Raw genomic sequence first — 15,016 nt, forward strand, 5'->3', positions numbered from 1 at the left:
CTGCATTATACTGTGATGTAGCAGGGGCACATAGTAGTCTTTGGCCACACGACCGGTATCATGGCCAAAGTGTAGACTCAGCCTAAATTGTACTTAGGATAACTGCATAAGGTTAAGGCCAGATGTGGCATCTGCATCACACCCAAGTGCTGCTGGGGTTTTAAATTGCCTGTTAAACAATTCTTTGATTTTGCAAGAACAGCTATTTCACTGACAAAGCTCTGTGGCCATGTCTTGCTTCATCCTCAAACTGATCTTACAAAAAATTGACATTTCTTTCTCTATCAACCAATCAGATTCCATAGTTCATATTTCCAGCTCATGAACAAAATGGGATACATTTATATATTTACACAGGTGGACAGTGTATCATCATCTGACGAAGTACATTTGTGTGAAACACCCATCAGGTCTGGTAGGACTCTGTTCTTGGTAGCTACAGTATTTGTCTTTACTAACTATATTACTGTGTTTCCCTGCATCACCCTATATTCTTGCGTGCTACTATGCAGGGCTTCAGCAGAGTTATATTGCAGTTTGCTTTTTGTACTTATGCACTTAATGAGGCTTGTAGGCAGTTTTGCTGTGCTATCTCTATAACTGCTTCTGTTACTATTGGGATAGTGTCCTTTTTTTTACAATGCTCAAAAAAATAAAGGGAACACTAAAATCCCACATTCTACAGTAGATATCACTGAATGAAATATTCCAGTTGCAAATCTTTATTCATTACATAGTGGAATGTGTTGAGAACAATAAAACATAAAAATAATCAATGTAAATCAAAATTAATATCCCATGGAGATCTGAATTTGGAATGATGCTCAAAATCAAAGTGGAAAATCAAATTACAGGCTGATCCAAATTCAGTGGAAATGCCTCAAGACAAGAAAATGATGCTCAGTAGTGTGTGTGGCCTCCACGTGCCTGTATGACCTCCCTACAATGCCTGGGCATGGCCCTGCTGAGGCAGCGGATGTTCTCCTGAAGGATCTCCTCCCAGACCTGAATTAAAGCATCAGTAAACTCCTGGACAGTCTGTGGTGGAATGAAGTGGATGTGGTGGATGGAACGAGACATGATGTCCCAGATGTGCTCGATTGGATTCAGGTCTAAGGAATGCCTTCATCATGCAGGAACTGTTGACACACTTCAGCCACAGGAATCCTAGCATTGTTATACATCAGAAGGAACCCAGGGCACACTGCGCCTGTATATGGTCTCACATTGGGTCTGAGAATCTCATCCCTGTACCTAATGGATGTCAGGGTACACCTCTGGTTAGCACATGGAGGGCTGTGTGGCCCTCCAAAAAATTGCCTCCCTACACTATTACTGACCCACTGCCAAACCGGTCATGCTGGAGGATGTTCCAGGCAGCAGAACTTTCTCCACGGCGTCTCCAGATTCTGTCACATATGATTAGTGTGAACCTGCTCTCATCCGTGAAGTGCTCAGGGCACCAATGTTGAATCGGCCAATCTTGGTGTTTTCTGGAAAATGCCAATTTCCCTGCTCGGTGTTGCACTGTAAGACCAACACCAATTTGTCGAAGTCTGGCCCTCATTCCACCCTCGTGGAGTCAGTTTCTTATAGTTTGAACAGACAAATGGATGTTATTTGGCCTGCTGGAAGTCATTTTGCAGGACTCTGCCAGTGCTCCTCCTGTTCCTTCTTGCACAAAGGAGGAGGTAGCGATCCTGCTGCTGGGTTGTTGCCCTCCTAGTTCCCCCGACACATCGCTAGGTGTACTGGTTTATCTCTGGGTATCTACTTCATGCTCTGGACACTGTGCTGACAGACACAGCTACCCTTCTTGCCATCTCTCACATTGATGTGCCATCCTGGATGAGCCGCGCTACCAGATCAACTTCTGTGAGTTGTAGACACCGCCTCATTCTACTGTACAGTACCTCTAGGGGTGAGAGCAAAGACAAAATTCAAAAGTGACTGCCAAAAAGGATGAGAACAGAGAAATGGTCTGTAGTCACCATTTCAGAACCACTCCTTTATAGGGGTTGTCTTGCTAATTGCCTATCATTTCTACCTGTTGTCTTCTTCATTTGCACAACAGCAGGAGACATTGATTCACAATCAGTGTTGCTTCATAATTGGACAGGTTTATTTTACAGAAGTGTGATTGACTTGCAGTTACATTGTGTTACTTCAGTGTTCCCTTTATTTTTTGAGCAGTGTATATACAGGCTTGCCCTCCCTTTGCTATTTGGGTACGTTCACTTTTGTTGTGTGTATTTATGCATCTTTTTTTAACTTAAATATATGTCTTGTCTGATTTAAGTGTTGTTTTGCTGTGGTTTGACATGTAGGACCAAATGTTATTTTGGGATGCTGTGGTAATTTTAACCCCTTAACGACCGCCGATACGTCTTTTAACGGCGGCCGCTAAGGGTACTTAAACCACAGCGCCGTTAATTAACGGCGCTGTGGAAAAAGTGAATAGCGCCCCCCAGAGTCGGATTTTCTCTGGGGTCTCGGTTGCCGAGGGTAGCCGAGACCCCAGAGAACATGATTCGGGGGTTTTTACCGAGCCCCGAGTTGTGATCGCCGGTAATTAACCGTTTATCGGCGGTCGCAACAACAACAAAAAAAACGCGATTTGCCATTTAATTTCTCTGTCCTCCGATGTGATCGCACATCGGAGGACAGAGAAATAGTGTCCCCGATGGCCCCCAATAGCCCCCCAATACTCACCTATCTCCCCCGGTGCTCCTCGTGGCTCCCGATGGGCGCCGCCATCTTTTTTCTGGGAAAAAATGGCGGGCGCATGCGCAGTGCGCCCACCGCCCGGCACCCGGAAGATCTTTGGGGTCTCGGCTGCCGGGGGTAGCCGAGACCCCAAAGAACATGATCGGGGTCGGTTTTTACCGACCCCTGTTTTGCGATCGCCGGTAATTAACTGTTTACCGGCGACCACAAAAAAAAAAAAAGCGATCTGTAATTCTCTGTCCTCTGATGTGATCGCACATCAGAGGACAGAGAAATAGGGGGATTCGGGGACCCTATCATACTCACCCGGTGTCCCCGGATCCTCCTGCGTCTCCTCTTGCCGGCCGGCTTCTTCCTCTGCAAAGAAAATGGCGGGCGCATGCGCAGTGCGCCCGCCATCTGCTGCCATCTGCCAGCCGGCAGGAGAGACGAGTTGGGGCTAAAATTAGGGTTAGGGCTAGGGTTAGGGTTAGGGCTAGGGTTAGGGTTAGGGTTAGGGCTAGGGTTAGGGCTAGGGTTAGGGTTAGGGCTAGGGTTAGGGCTAGGGTTAGGGCTAGGGTTGGGGCTAAATTTAGGGTTAGGGTTAGGCTACTTTCACACTAGCGTTTTTTGGCTTCCGTCGCAATGCGTCGTTGGAGAAAAAACACATCCTGCAAAAGTGCTTGCAGGATGAGTTTTTTCTCCATTGACTTGCATTACCGACACATTGCGACGGATTGCCACACGTCGCATCCGTCGTGCGACGGATGCGTCGTGCTTTGGCGGACCGTCGGCACAAAAAAACGCTACATGTAACTTTTTTTGTGCGACGTGTTCGCCATTTCCGACCGCGCATGCGCGGCCGGAACTCCGCCCCCGCCTCCCCGCACCTCACAATGGGGCAGCGGATGCGTTGAAAAAACAGCATCCTCTGCACCCGTTGTGCGGCGCTTACAACGCTAGCGTCGGTACGTCGGCCCGACACACTGCGATGGGCCGAGTACGACGCTAGTGTGAAAGTAGCCTTAGGCTTTTTTCACACTTGCGTCGGTACGGGGCGGTCCCAATGCGTCAGCCCGACGTACCGACGCACGTTGTGAAAATTGTGCACAACGTGGGCAGTGGATGCAGTTTTTCAATGCATCCGCTGCCCAGTCTATGTCTTGGGGAGGAGGGGGCAGAGTTACGGCCACGCATGCGCGGAAATGGCGAACGCGACGTACAAAAAAAAGGTTACATTGAACTTTTTTTGTGACGACGGTCCGCCAAAACACAACGGATCCAGTGCACGATGGACGCGACGTGTGGCCAACCGTCGGAAATACAAGTCTATGGGCAAAAAAGGCATCCTGTGGGCACATTTGCAGGATCCGTTTTTTGTCCAAAACGACGGATTGTGATGGATGCCACACGACACAAGTGTGAAAGTAGCCTTAGGGTTAGGGTTGGGGCTAAAGTTAGGGCTAGGGTTAGGGTTAAATTTAGGGTTAGGATTGGGGCTAAAGTTAGGGTTAGGGCTAGGGTTGGGGCTAAAATTAGGGTTAGAGTTAGGGTTGGGGCTAAAGTTAGGGATAGAGTTGGGATTAGGGTTAGGGTTTGGATTAGGGTTGGTATTAGGGTTACGGTTGGGATTAGGGTTACGTTTGGGATTAGGGTTGGGATTAGGGTTAGGGTTGGGATTAGGGTTAAGGTTAGGGTTGGGATTAGGGTTTAGGGGTGTATTGGGATTAGGGTTATGTTTGAGGTTAGGGTTGAGATTAAGGTTAGGGGTGTGTTGGATTTAGGGTTTTGATTAGGGTTATGGTTAGAGTTGAGATTAGGGCTGTTTTGGGGTTAGGGTTGTGATTATCGTTAGGGTTGTGATTAGGATTATGGATCGGGTTGAGATTAGGGTTAGGGGTGTGTTGGAGTTAGGGTTGGAGTTAGATTTGGGGGGTTTCCACTGTTTAGGTACATCAGGGGGTCTCCAAACACGACAGACAATTTTGCGCTAAAAAAGTCAAATGGTGCTCCCTCCCTTCTGAGCTCTGCCGTGCGCCCAAACAGTGGTTTACCCCCACATATGGGGCATCAGCGTACTCGGGATAAATTGGAAAACAACTTTTGGGGTCCAATTTCTCCTGTTACCCTTGTGAAAATAAAAACTTGGGGGCTAAAAATCTTTTTTGTGGGAAAAAAAATATTTTTTTATTTTCACTACTCTGCATTATAAACTTCTGTGAAGCACTTGAGCATTCAAAGTTCTCACCACATATCTAGATAAGTTCCTTAGGGGGTCTAGTTTCCAAAATTTGGTCACTTGTGGGGGGTTTCTACTGTTTAGGTACATCAGGGGCTCTGCAAACGCAACATAACACCCACAGACAATTCTATGAAAGCCTGCATTCCAAAATGGCGCTCCTTCCCTTCTGAGCTCTGCCGTGCACCCAAACAGTGGTTTACCCCCACATATTGGGTACCAGCATACTCAGGACAAATTGGACAACAACTTTTGGGGTCCAATTTCTCTTGTTACCCTTGTGAAAATAAAAATTTGGGGGCTAAAAAATCTTTTTTGTGGGAAAAAAAAATATTTTTTATTTTCACTACTCTGCATTATAAACTTCTGTGAAGCACTTGGGCATTCAAAGTTCTCACCACATATCTAGATAAATTCCTTGGGGGGTCTAGTTTCCAAAATGGGGTCACTTTTGGGGGGTTTCTACTGTTTAGGCACATAAGGGGCTCTCCAAACGCGACATGGCGTCCGATCTCAATTCCAGTCAATTTTGCATTGAAAAGTCAAATGGCGCTCCTTTGCTTCCGAGCTCTGCCATGCGCCCAAACAGTGGTTTACCCCCACATATGGGGTATCGACGTACTCAGGAGAAATTGCACAACAACTTTTGTGGTCTAATTTCTCCTGTTACCCTTGTGAAAATAAAAATTTGGGGGCAAAAAGATCATTTTTGTAGAAAAAATGCGATTTTTTATTTTCACGGCTCTACGTTATAAACTTCTGTGAAGCACTTGGGGGTTCAAAGTGCTCACCACACATCTAGATAAGTTCCTTAAGGGGTCTAGTTTCCAAAATGGTATCACTTGTGGGGGGTTTCCACTGTTTAGGCACATCAGGGGCTCTCCAAACGCGACATGGCATCCGATCTCAATTCCAGCCAATTCTGCATTGAAAAAGTCAAACGGTGCTCCTTCACTTCCAAGCTCTGCGGTGCACCCAAACAGTGGTTTACCCCCACATATGGGGTATCGACGTACTCAGGAGAAATTGCACAACAGCTTTTGTGGTCTAATTTCTCCTGTTACCCTTGTGAAAATAAGAATTTGTGGGCAAAAATCATTTTTGTGAAAACAAATGCGATTTTTTATTTTCACGGCTCTACGTTATAGACTTCTGTGAAGCACTTGGGGGTTCAAAGTGCTCACCACACATCTAGATAAGTTCCTTAAGGGGTCTAGTTTCCAAAATGGTGTCACTTGTGGGGGGTTTCCACTGTTTAGGCACATTAGGGGCTCTCCAAACGCGACATGGCGTCCGATCTCAATTCCAGCCAATTCTGCATTGAAACAGTCAAACGGCGCTCCTTCACTTCCAAGCTCTGCGGTGCGCCCAAACAGTGGTTTACCTCCACATATGGGGTATCGGTGTACTCAGGAGAAATTGCACAACAAAAAATGTTTGCAAAAAAAAGTTAAATGTTCATTTTTTTCTACCACATTGTTTCAGTTCCTGTGAAGTACGTAAAGGGTTAATAAACTTCTTGAATGTGGTTTTGAGCAGCTTGAGGGGTGCAGTTTTTAGAATGGTGTCACACTTGGTTATTTTCTATCATATAGACCCCTCAAAATGACTTCAAAGGTGATGTGGTCCCTAAAAAAAACATGGTGTTGTAAAAATGAGAAATTGCTGGTCAACTTTTAACCCTTATAACTCCCTAACAAAAAAAAATTTTGTTTCCAAAATTGTGCTGATGTAAAGTGGCCATGTGGGAAATGTTATTTATTAACTATTTTTTGTGACATATCTCTCTGATTTAAGGGCATAAAAATACAAAGTTTGAAAATTGCAAAATTTTAAAAATTTTCGCCATTTTTCCGTTTTTTTCATAAATAATCGCAAGTAATATCGAAGAAATGTTACTACTAACTTGAAGTACAATATGTCACGAAAAAAACAGTCTCAGAATCAGCGGGATCCGATAAAGCGTTCCAGAGTTATAACCTCATAAAGTGACAGTGGTCAGAATTGTAAAAATTGGCTCGGTCATTAAGTACCATATTGGCTCTGTCACTAAGGGGTTAACGCTACTTTCATGCTAAGGGTTTGTTTACACTGGCCGAACCGCACCCATAAAAAACGCTGATCAGCTACATAGAAGGTGAATGGCGATTGTTTAATAGCCTGTTTACACAGGCTGAATGCACTTCCTTTACACACAAAATGATCATTAATAGATCTGTGCACGTGGACTCTTATCTTTCTCAGCAGCGCAGGCCATGTTTACACAGGATAATATTATGTAAGCTTAAAGGAATATCCGGCCACAGTCACTCCGTGCTCAGTCACACTTGTATTGATCGAATTGCGCCCACTAGACAGGCTGTGGTTGGGAGTAGGCACAACGCATACTTACCAAAAACCGTTGAATCCTCGCAACACATAATATGTCCCCCGGGGGGATTCAGAAGTTTGTAGTCACATAGAGTGACTGCAGATTTATCAATTAAGACTGGACAACCCCTCTAAAAGTAATTTCATTAGACAAATGAGTGTTTGGCTTGTTTGCCAGGTGATCGGCAGCCAGTTGGCACTACCGTTCCTAGGAACGCTCATTCCTGATAATCGTGCCTTGTGAATGCACCTCAATGTGGCAATTCAGGGGCCAGTCACATCTGCAAAATACAGACATGACAGTCCTGCCCCATGTGCTCATCGGCATCGGCTCACAAGCTTCCTGCTATTTTTTCACACGTGACACTAGCAAAGTCATAACCACAGAACTGACGAATGCAATTTATGAGCCGTGCTCTGTGGAACATCACCCATGCACTAGCGCATTGACATTATCAGCCACCGTATGTGTGCATATGAAATCCACACTGACTTAAATGCTGGTTTTCAGAAGCAGCGTGGTCAGAGTTTGAAGACTTTTACGTCTTTTTTTTATTTTTTAACATTGATTTCTTGATAAGACTTGAAAATTCCCAGAAAAACACAAATAAAAAAATGTTCCAAGAAAACCTACACCAGAAACACTGTCATAAAAGGTCCTGGAGTTCTGGGGTATTAGGAGACTGTACTGATTGATGTCTAGGTGTCAGTAGTGGTGGTCTCCATCCTCAGAGAAGATGCCATGTCTAGGTGTCAGTAGTGGTGGTCTCCATCCTCAGAGAAGATGCCATGTCTAGGCGTCAGTAGTGGTGATCTCTATCCTCACAGAAGATGGCATGTCTAGGTGTCAGTAGTGGTGGTCTTCATCCTCGCAGAAGATGCCATGTCTAGGTGTCAGTGCTTTATTAGTGGTGGTCTCCATACTCATAGAAGATGCCATCATAGAAGATGCCAAGTCTAGGTGTCAGTGCTTTATTAGTGGTGGTCTCCATCCTCACAGAAGATGCCATGTCTAGGTGTCAGTGCTTTATTAGTGGTGGTCTCCATCCTCACAGAAGATGCCATGTCTAGGTGTCTGTGCTTTATTAGTGGTGGTCTCCATCCTCACAGAAGATGCCATGTCTAGGTGTCAGTGCTTTATTAGTGGTGGTCTCCATCCTCACAGAAGATGCCATGTCTAGGTGTCAGTGCTTTATTAGTGGTGGTCTCCATCCTCACAGAAGATGCCATGTCTAGGTGTCTGTGTTTTATTAGTGGTGGTCTCCATCCTCACAGAAGATGCCATGTCTAGGTGTCTGTGCTTTATTAGTGGTGGTCTCCATCCTCACAGAAGATGCCATGTCTAGGTGTCAGTGCTTTATTAGTGGTGGTCTCCATCCTCACAGAAGATGTCATGTCTAGGTGTCAGTGCTTTATTAGTGGTGGTCTCCATCCTCACAGAAGATATTATGTCTAGGTGTCAGTGCTATATTAGTGGTGGTCTCTATCCTCACAGAAGATGCCATGTCTAGGTGTCATTGCTTTATTAGTGGGGGTCTCCATCCTCACAGAAGATGCCATGTCTAGGTGTCTGTGCTTTATTAGTGGTGGTCTCCATCCTCACAGAAGATGCCATGTCTAGGTGTCAGTGCTTTATTAGTGGTGGTCTCCATCCTCACAGAAGATGCCATGTCTAGGTGTCTGTGCTTTATTGGTGGTGGTCTCCATCCTCACAGAAGATGCCATGTCTAGTTGTCATTGCTTTATTAGTGGTGGTCTCTATCCTCACAGAAGATGCATTGTCTAGGTGTCTGTGCTTTATTAGTGGTGGTCTCCATCCTCACAGAAGATGCCATGTCTAGTTATCATTGCTTTATTAGTGGTGGTCTCTATCCTCACAGAAGATGCCATGTCTAGGTGTCTGTGTTTTATTAGTGTTGGTCTCCATCCTCACAGAAGATGCCATGTCTAGGTGTCTGTGCTTTATTAGTGGTGGCCTCCATCCTCACAGAAGATGCCATGTCTAGGTGTCGGTGCTTTATTAGTGGTGGTCTCCATCCTCACAGAAGATGCCATGTCTAGGTGTCTGTGCTTTATTAGTGGTGGTCTCCATCCTCACAGAAGATGCCATGTCTAGGTGTCAGTCCTTTATTAGTGGTGGTCTCCATCCTCACAGAAGATGTCATGTCTAGGTGTCTGTGCTTTATTAGTGGTGGCCTCCATCCTCACAGAAGATGCCATGTCTAGGTGTCAGTGCTTTATTAGTGGTGGTCTCCATCCTCACAGAAGATGTTATGTCTAGATGTCAGTGCTATATTAGTGGTGGTCTCTATCCTCACAGAAGATGCCATGTCTAGGTGTCATTGCTTTATTAGTGGGGGTCTCCATCCTCACAGAAGATGCCATGTCTAGGTGTCTGTGCTTTATTAGTGGTGGTCTCCATCCTCACAGAAGATGCCATGTCTAGGTGTCAGTGCTTTATTAGTGGTGGTCTCCATCCTCACAGAAGATGCCATGTCTAGGTGTCTGTGCTTTATTAGTGGTGGTCTCCATCCTCACAGAAGATGCCATGTCTAGGTGTCTGTGCTTTATTAGTGGTGGTCTCCATCCTCACAGAAGATGCCATGTCTAGTTGTCATTGCTTTATTAGTGGTGGTCTCTATCCTCACAGAAGATGCATTGTCTAGGTGTCTGTGCTTTATTAGTGGTGGTCTCCATCCTCACAGAAGATGCCATGTCTAGTTGTCATTGCTTTATTAGTGGTGGTCTCTATCCTCACAGAAGATGCCATGTCTAGGTGTCTGTGCTTTATTAGTGGTGGTCTCCATCCTCACAGAATATGTCAGGTCTAGTTGTCATTGCTTTATTAGTGGTGGTCTCTATCCTCACAGAAGATGCCATGTCTAGGTGTCTGTGCTTTATTATTGGCGGTCTCCATCCTCACAGAAGATGCCATGTCTAGTTGTCATTGCTTTATTATTGGTGGTCTCCATCCTCATAGAAGATGTCATGTCTAGTTGTCATTGCTTTATTAGTGGTGGTCTCTATCCTCACAGAAGATGCCATGTCTAGGTGTCAGTGCTTTATTAGTGGTGGTCTCTATCCTCACAGAAGATGCCATGTCTAGGTGTCAGTGCTTTATTAGTGGTGGTCTCCATCCTCACAGAAGATGCCATGTCTAGGTGTCAGTGCTTTATTAGTGGTGGTCTCCATCCTCACAGAAGATGCCATGTCTAGGTGTCAGTGCTATATTAGTGGTGGTCTCTATCCTCACAGAAGATGCCATGTCTAGATGTCATTGCTTTATTAGTGGGGGTCTCCATCCTCACAGAAGATGCCATGTCTAGGTGTCTGTGCTTTATTAGTGGTGGTCTCCATCCTCACAGAAGATGCCATGTCTAGGTGTCAGTGCTTTATTAGTGGTGGTCTCCATCCTCACAGAAGATGCCATGTCTAGGTGTCTGTGCTTTATTAGTGGTGGTCTCCATCCTCACAGAAGATGCCATGTCTAGTTGTCATTGCTTTATTAGTGGTGGTCTCTATCCTCACAGAAGATGCATTGTCTAGGTGTTTGTGCTTTATTAGTGGTGGTCTCCATCCTCACAGAAGATGCCATGTCTAGTTGTCATTGCTTTATTAGTGGTGGTCTCTATCCTCACAGAAGATGCCATGTCTAGGTGTCTGTGCTTTATTAGTGGTGGTCTCCATCCTCACAGAAGATGTCAGGTCTAGTTGTCATTGCTTTATTAGTGGTGGTCTCTATCCTCACAGAAGATGCCATGTCTAGGTGTCAGTGCTTTATTAGTGGTGGTCTCCATCCTCACAGAAGATGTTATGTCTAGGTGTCAGTGCTATATTAGTGGTGGTCTCTATCCTCACAGAAGATGCCATGTCTAGATGTCATTGCTTTATTAGTGGGGGTCTCCATCCTCACAGAAGATGCCATGTCTAGGTGTCTGTGCTTTATTAGTGGTGGTCTCCATCCTCACAGAAGATGCCATGTCTAGGTGTCTGTGCTTTATTAGTGGTGGTCTCCATCCTCACAGAAGATGCCATGTCTAGTTGTCATTGCTTTATTAGTGGTGGTCTCTATCCTCACAGAAGATGCATTGTCTAGGTGTTTGTGCTTTATTAGTGGTGGTCTCCATCCTCACAGAAGATGCCATGTCTAGTTGTCATTGCTTTATTAGTGGTGGTCTCTATCCTCACAGAAGATGCCATGTCTAGGTGTCTGTGCTTTATTAGTGGTGGTCTCCATCCTCACAGAAGATGTCAGGTCTAGTTGTCATTGCTTTATTAGTGGTGGTCTCTATCCTCACAGAAGATGCCATGTCTAGGTGTCTGTGCTTTATTAGTGGTGGTCTCCATCCTCACAGAAGATGTCAGGTCTAGTTGTCATTGCTTTATTAGTGGTGGTCTCTATCCTCACAGAAGATGCCATGTCTAGGTGTCAGTGCTTTATTAGTGGTGGTCTCCTCTATACAAGATCCTCACAGAAGATAATGAGAAGATACAGACAGCTCAGCCCCTGCGCCATCAGGCACACAGCCGGCCGCCGCGGCCGTACTACAGGGCAATCAGATGACAGCATCCGGTCACTGTAGGCGCAGTGTAGGTCTTCCACGGCCAGAGGGCGCCACTGCTTTCTGATAACACAGTCCTAATTGGCTCACGAGATGTGAGATCAGGATGTTGATACAGAGTGCACAGCGGCTCGTAGTAACCCGCTCACATAGAGAGCGGACAGCCGGCTGAGCGGAGGGCGGACTACAGCTGCCGGGACCGGGACACAGAGCCAGCGTGTGGGGATTACGTGCGGGAGAAGCGCAGCCACCCGGAGCTGGGCATGGAGTGAGCGGGAGAGCCGAGCACTGCTGCTGCGGGGACTCCGCTCTACCAACCCGTGGAATGGTGCTGACATCTGCCCGCAGCGCTCCCTCCGCCAGCAGCATGGAGACGTCGCCTGTCACCGCAGTGTAAGCGCCATCTGTGCCCGCACCAACAGCTGCCTGTGCCACCCACTGTATCTGTCATGTGTGATGCCAGTGTCCCGTCTGTGCCACCCACTGTATCTGTCATGTGTGATGCCAGTGTCCCGCCTGTGCCACCCACTGTATCTGTCATGTGTGATGCCAGTGTCCCGCCTGTGCCACCCACTGTATCTGTCATGTGTGATGCCAGTGTCCCGCCTGTGCCACCCACTGTATCTGTCATGTGTGATGCCAGTGTCCCGCCTGTGCCACCCACTGTATCTGTCATGTGTGATGCCAGTGTCCCGCCTGTGCCACCCACTGTATCTGTCATGTGTGATGCCAGTGTCCTGTCTGTGCCACCCACTGTATCTGTGTTTTGTCTACATAACACCCAGGCTAAGACTGTTCCACAGAGGGAACAGGTGAATCCCCCCGAGGGACCCCACACCCCTTACATGAGCAGTGCTGGGCACAGTACATTTAATGCAAATTGCACAGACAATGGCAGCATACATATTAATTTCACTAGCTACCCAGTCTGTCGTAGAAGCATTTGCAGATGTGCTGAATGCTGGGCTCTGAGAACCAGGGTCACTGGTGGGATCTACCACTGATCACCTCTATATCCGGAGCAGGACACACTGGGATCACATGTACCCTGTGTATAATGCCAGTGTGCCCTCCCCACTTCGTCTTCATCATGTGTGTATTGTGTGATGCCAGTGTCCCGTCTGTGCTATCGCTGTGTGTGTTATACCAGTGTGTCTCATCGGCCCGAGGCCCCGTACAATCATTATGTCATCTGTATCTGTCCTGAAGGTCATGGTTTTCCTATTAGGGACATGTCTGGGGTTTGGGTGGTATCTGATGTGTAGGCACTGAGCCTTTCCTAATAGATGCAATGTAACCAGCACCTCTGCACCAAGAAACGGGGATCAGACACCTGTTGCCTGGAATGGTGGGAGTCCCATCAGTCAGACACTTGGTGACCAGACATTCAGTTTCGGGGGTTAGTTGAGTTGTTGCCCATTTCTAGAGAGAAGAGTTGTCGGCATCTTCTCTGGCCCCTGCTTCCTGAGACTCCGAGATGGGCTGTATTGGGAAATCTACTCTAATTGGTGGGCCACTAGGCTAGACTACCAGTGATGGCACCTACTCGCGTGTCAGAAAATGGTTAATGGGATTGATTCCAAGCATTAATGCCATGTGCACATGTTGAGAATTGGATGAGATTTTTACCTCTGTATCTGTAAGCCAAAACCAGGGGAGGGTAAAAAATGCAGAAGTGGTGACCTATTCTACTCTTCCTCTCCTGGTTTTGGCTTCTAAATACTGATATCAAAAATCTCACCAAATACACAGCGTGTTCACGTGGCCTAATAGGTTACACGGTCACTCCTTCTGATGAGCTAAATATAGGGGCAATGGCGCTTCGACGTGTTTCTGAAATGGCTGTGTCGGGTGGTCCCTATTCCTGCAGTTGGGGATTGCTTTCAGATGCCCAGCAATCTTACCATAGTCTGTAGAATGTGACGGGCTTCGTGATCTGTGCAGAGCGGGCGTTCACACCGTGGTAGTCTGCGGTAATTCCCTCTAACCATGTGAGGGGCATCTCCTATGTCTTGTCCATATCCTAGTGTTGCTCCGCGTTCGGTGGGTGGCCTGAAGGCACACATCCACATATTAGTAATGGCAGAGGGGGTCTCTGTACACCGCCATTATCTGCTGGGTATAAGCCAGGCTCAGCCTCTGTCCCCGCTCCTGACTTGCGATGTACATGTACGGCGGATGTTGGGAAGGGGTTAATAACCTCATTGATAGCATGCCGAGGATCACTGTGTGCTCTGGAAGTCACTTTTCTCAATACAAGTCTATAGGACTACATACCGGGCTACAGAGCCTCGGCCTGAATTTCTATTAAAACTGGCGACCTCCTCTTCAGACGGCCCTGGCTGTGTACTGTGACAACTGCAGTCATGTGGTGTGCCGGACTGAAAAGGGGTGAAGATGGCCGCCGGTGAGTATGTGCCTACATGTAGTGCACCTACCCACGTGATCCCTAATAAGGGAGTTCAAAGAAAAAAACAAAACCCTGGAGCGCGGCTTCCGCATGTCATCCCATCCTGTGACTTCCAGAATTCCACCACTGCCTTCTTGGTGCCCAGTGCAGATTAGTGTATGTGCGTCTCTATGGGGTCCTAGTCCTGAGCGTCTGCTGCTGCTGCTCCCTGGATGTAGCGTTGGGCCGAGCATGGCTCAGGATATACCGCCTGCTTCCGGCTGGCCAGAATACAGCGGCCTTTCCTGTTTTGTGGGAGAGAAGGATGTGAATCATTTTTCCTCAGCACGGCGGTGTACATTGTGTAGATACGTTGTGTAGATACGTTGTGTAGTGCCGTTCTGTGCAGGATCACATCCGAGCCTGTGGGTCTGGGATTTGCTGTGGATGAGATGCGTCCCTGCATTGATACAAACTTGTGACCTGTGTTCTTGACCAATAGGTAGAGAAGAACCAAAACTGACGCCGACAGTCACAAATACAAGGCAAACAATAACCCTCTCATTAGTGGGAGTGCCGCTGCCTTACACGTGCGGGCTGTTATATCGCTACCTTACCTGACTCTGCATATGTAGCAGAGCTGAGCTTGTAGGAATAGTGATAGTGGGAGGAGCTGCTGTTAGACAGTTCTGATGGTGACATATCATTACAGAAAAAGCTGACCAATCCTTCTGCCCCAACTTCACCTGA

At 46.8% G+C, this 15,016-nt stretch overlaps 1 protein-coding gene across 3 annotated transcripts in view; it reads left to right on the forward strand.

Moving 5' to 3' along the window:
* Nucleotides 1-11,824: 11,824 nt before the first annotated feature.
* KLHL2 (kelch like family member 2) overlaps nt 11,825-15,016 on the forward strand; it is a 146,757-nt gene continuing 143,565 nt past the window's right edge. The window contains exon 1 of one of the 3 annotated variants that reach the window (XM_077279459.1): nt 11,825-12,270. In XM_077279459.1, coding sequence (XP_077135574.1) covers nt 12,203-12,270 — 68 coding nt within the window. In that variant the 5' untranslated portion in view covers nt 11,825-12,202. The remainder of the gene's footprint in view (nt 12,271-15,016) is intronic. The other 2 variants (XM_077279460.1, XM_077279461.1) reach the window with 2 other exon arrangements.

Source organism: Ranitomeya variabilis, chromosome 1 (assembly GCF_051348905.1).
Source record: "Ranitomeya variabilis isolate aRanVar5 chromosome 1, aRanVar5.hap1, whole genome shotgun sequence".
NCBI lineage: Eukaryota > Metazoa > Chordata > Amphibia > Anura > Dendrobatidae > Ranitomeya > Ranitomeya variabilis.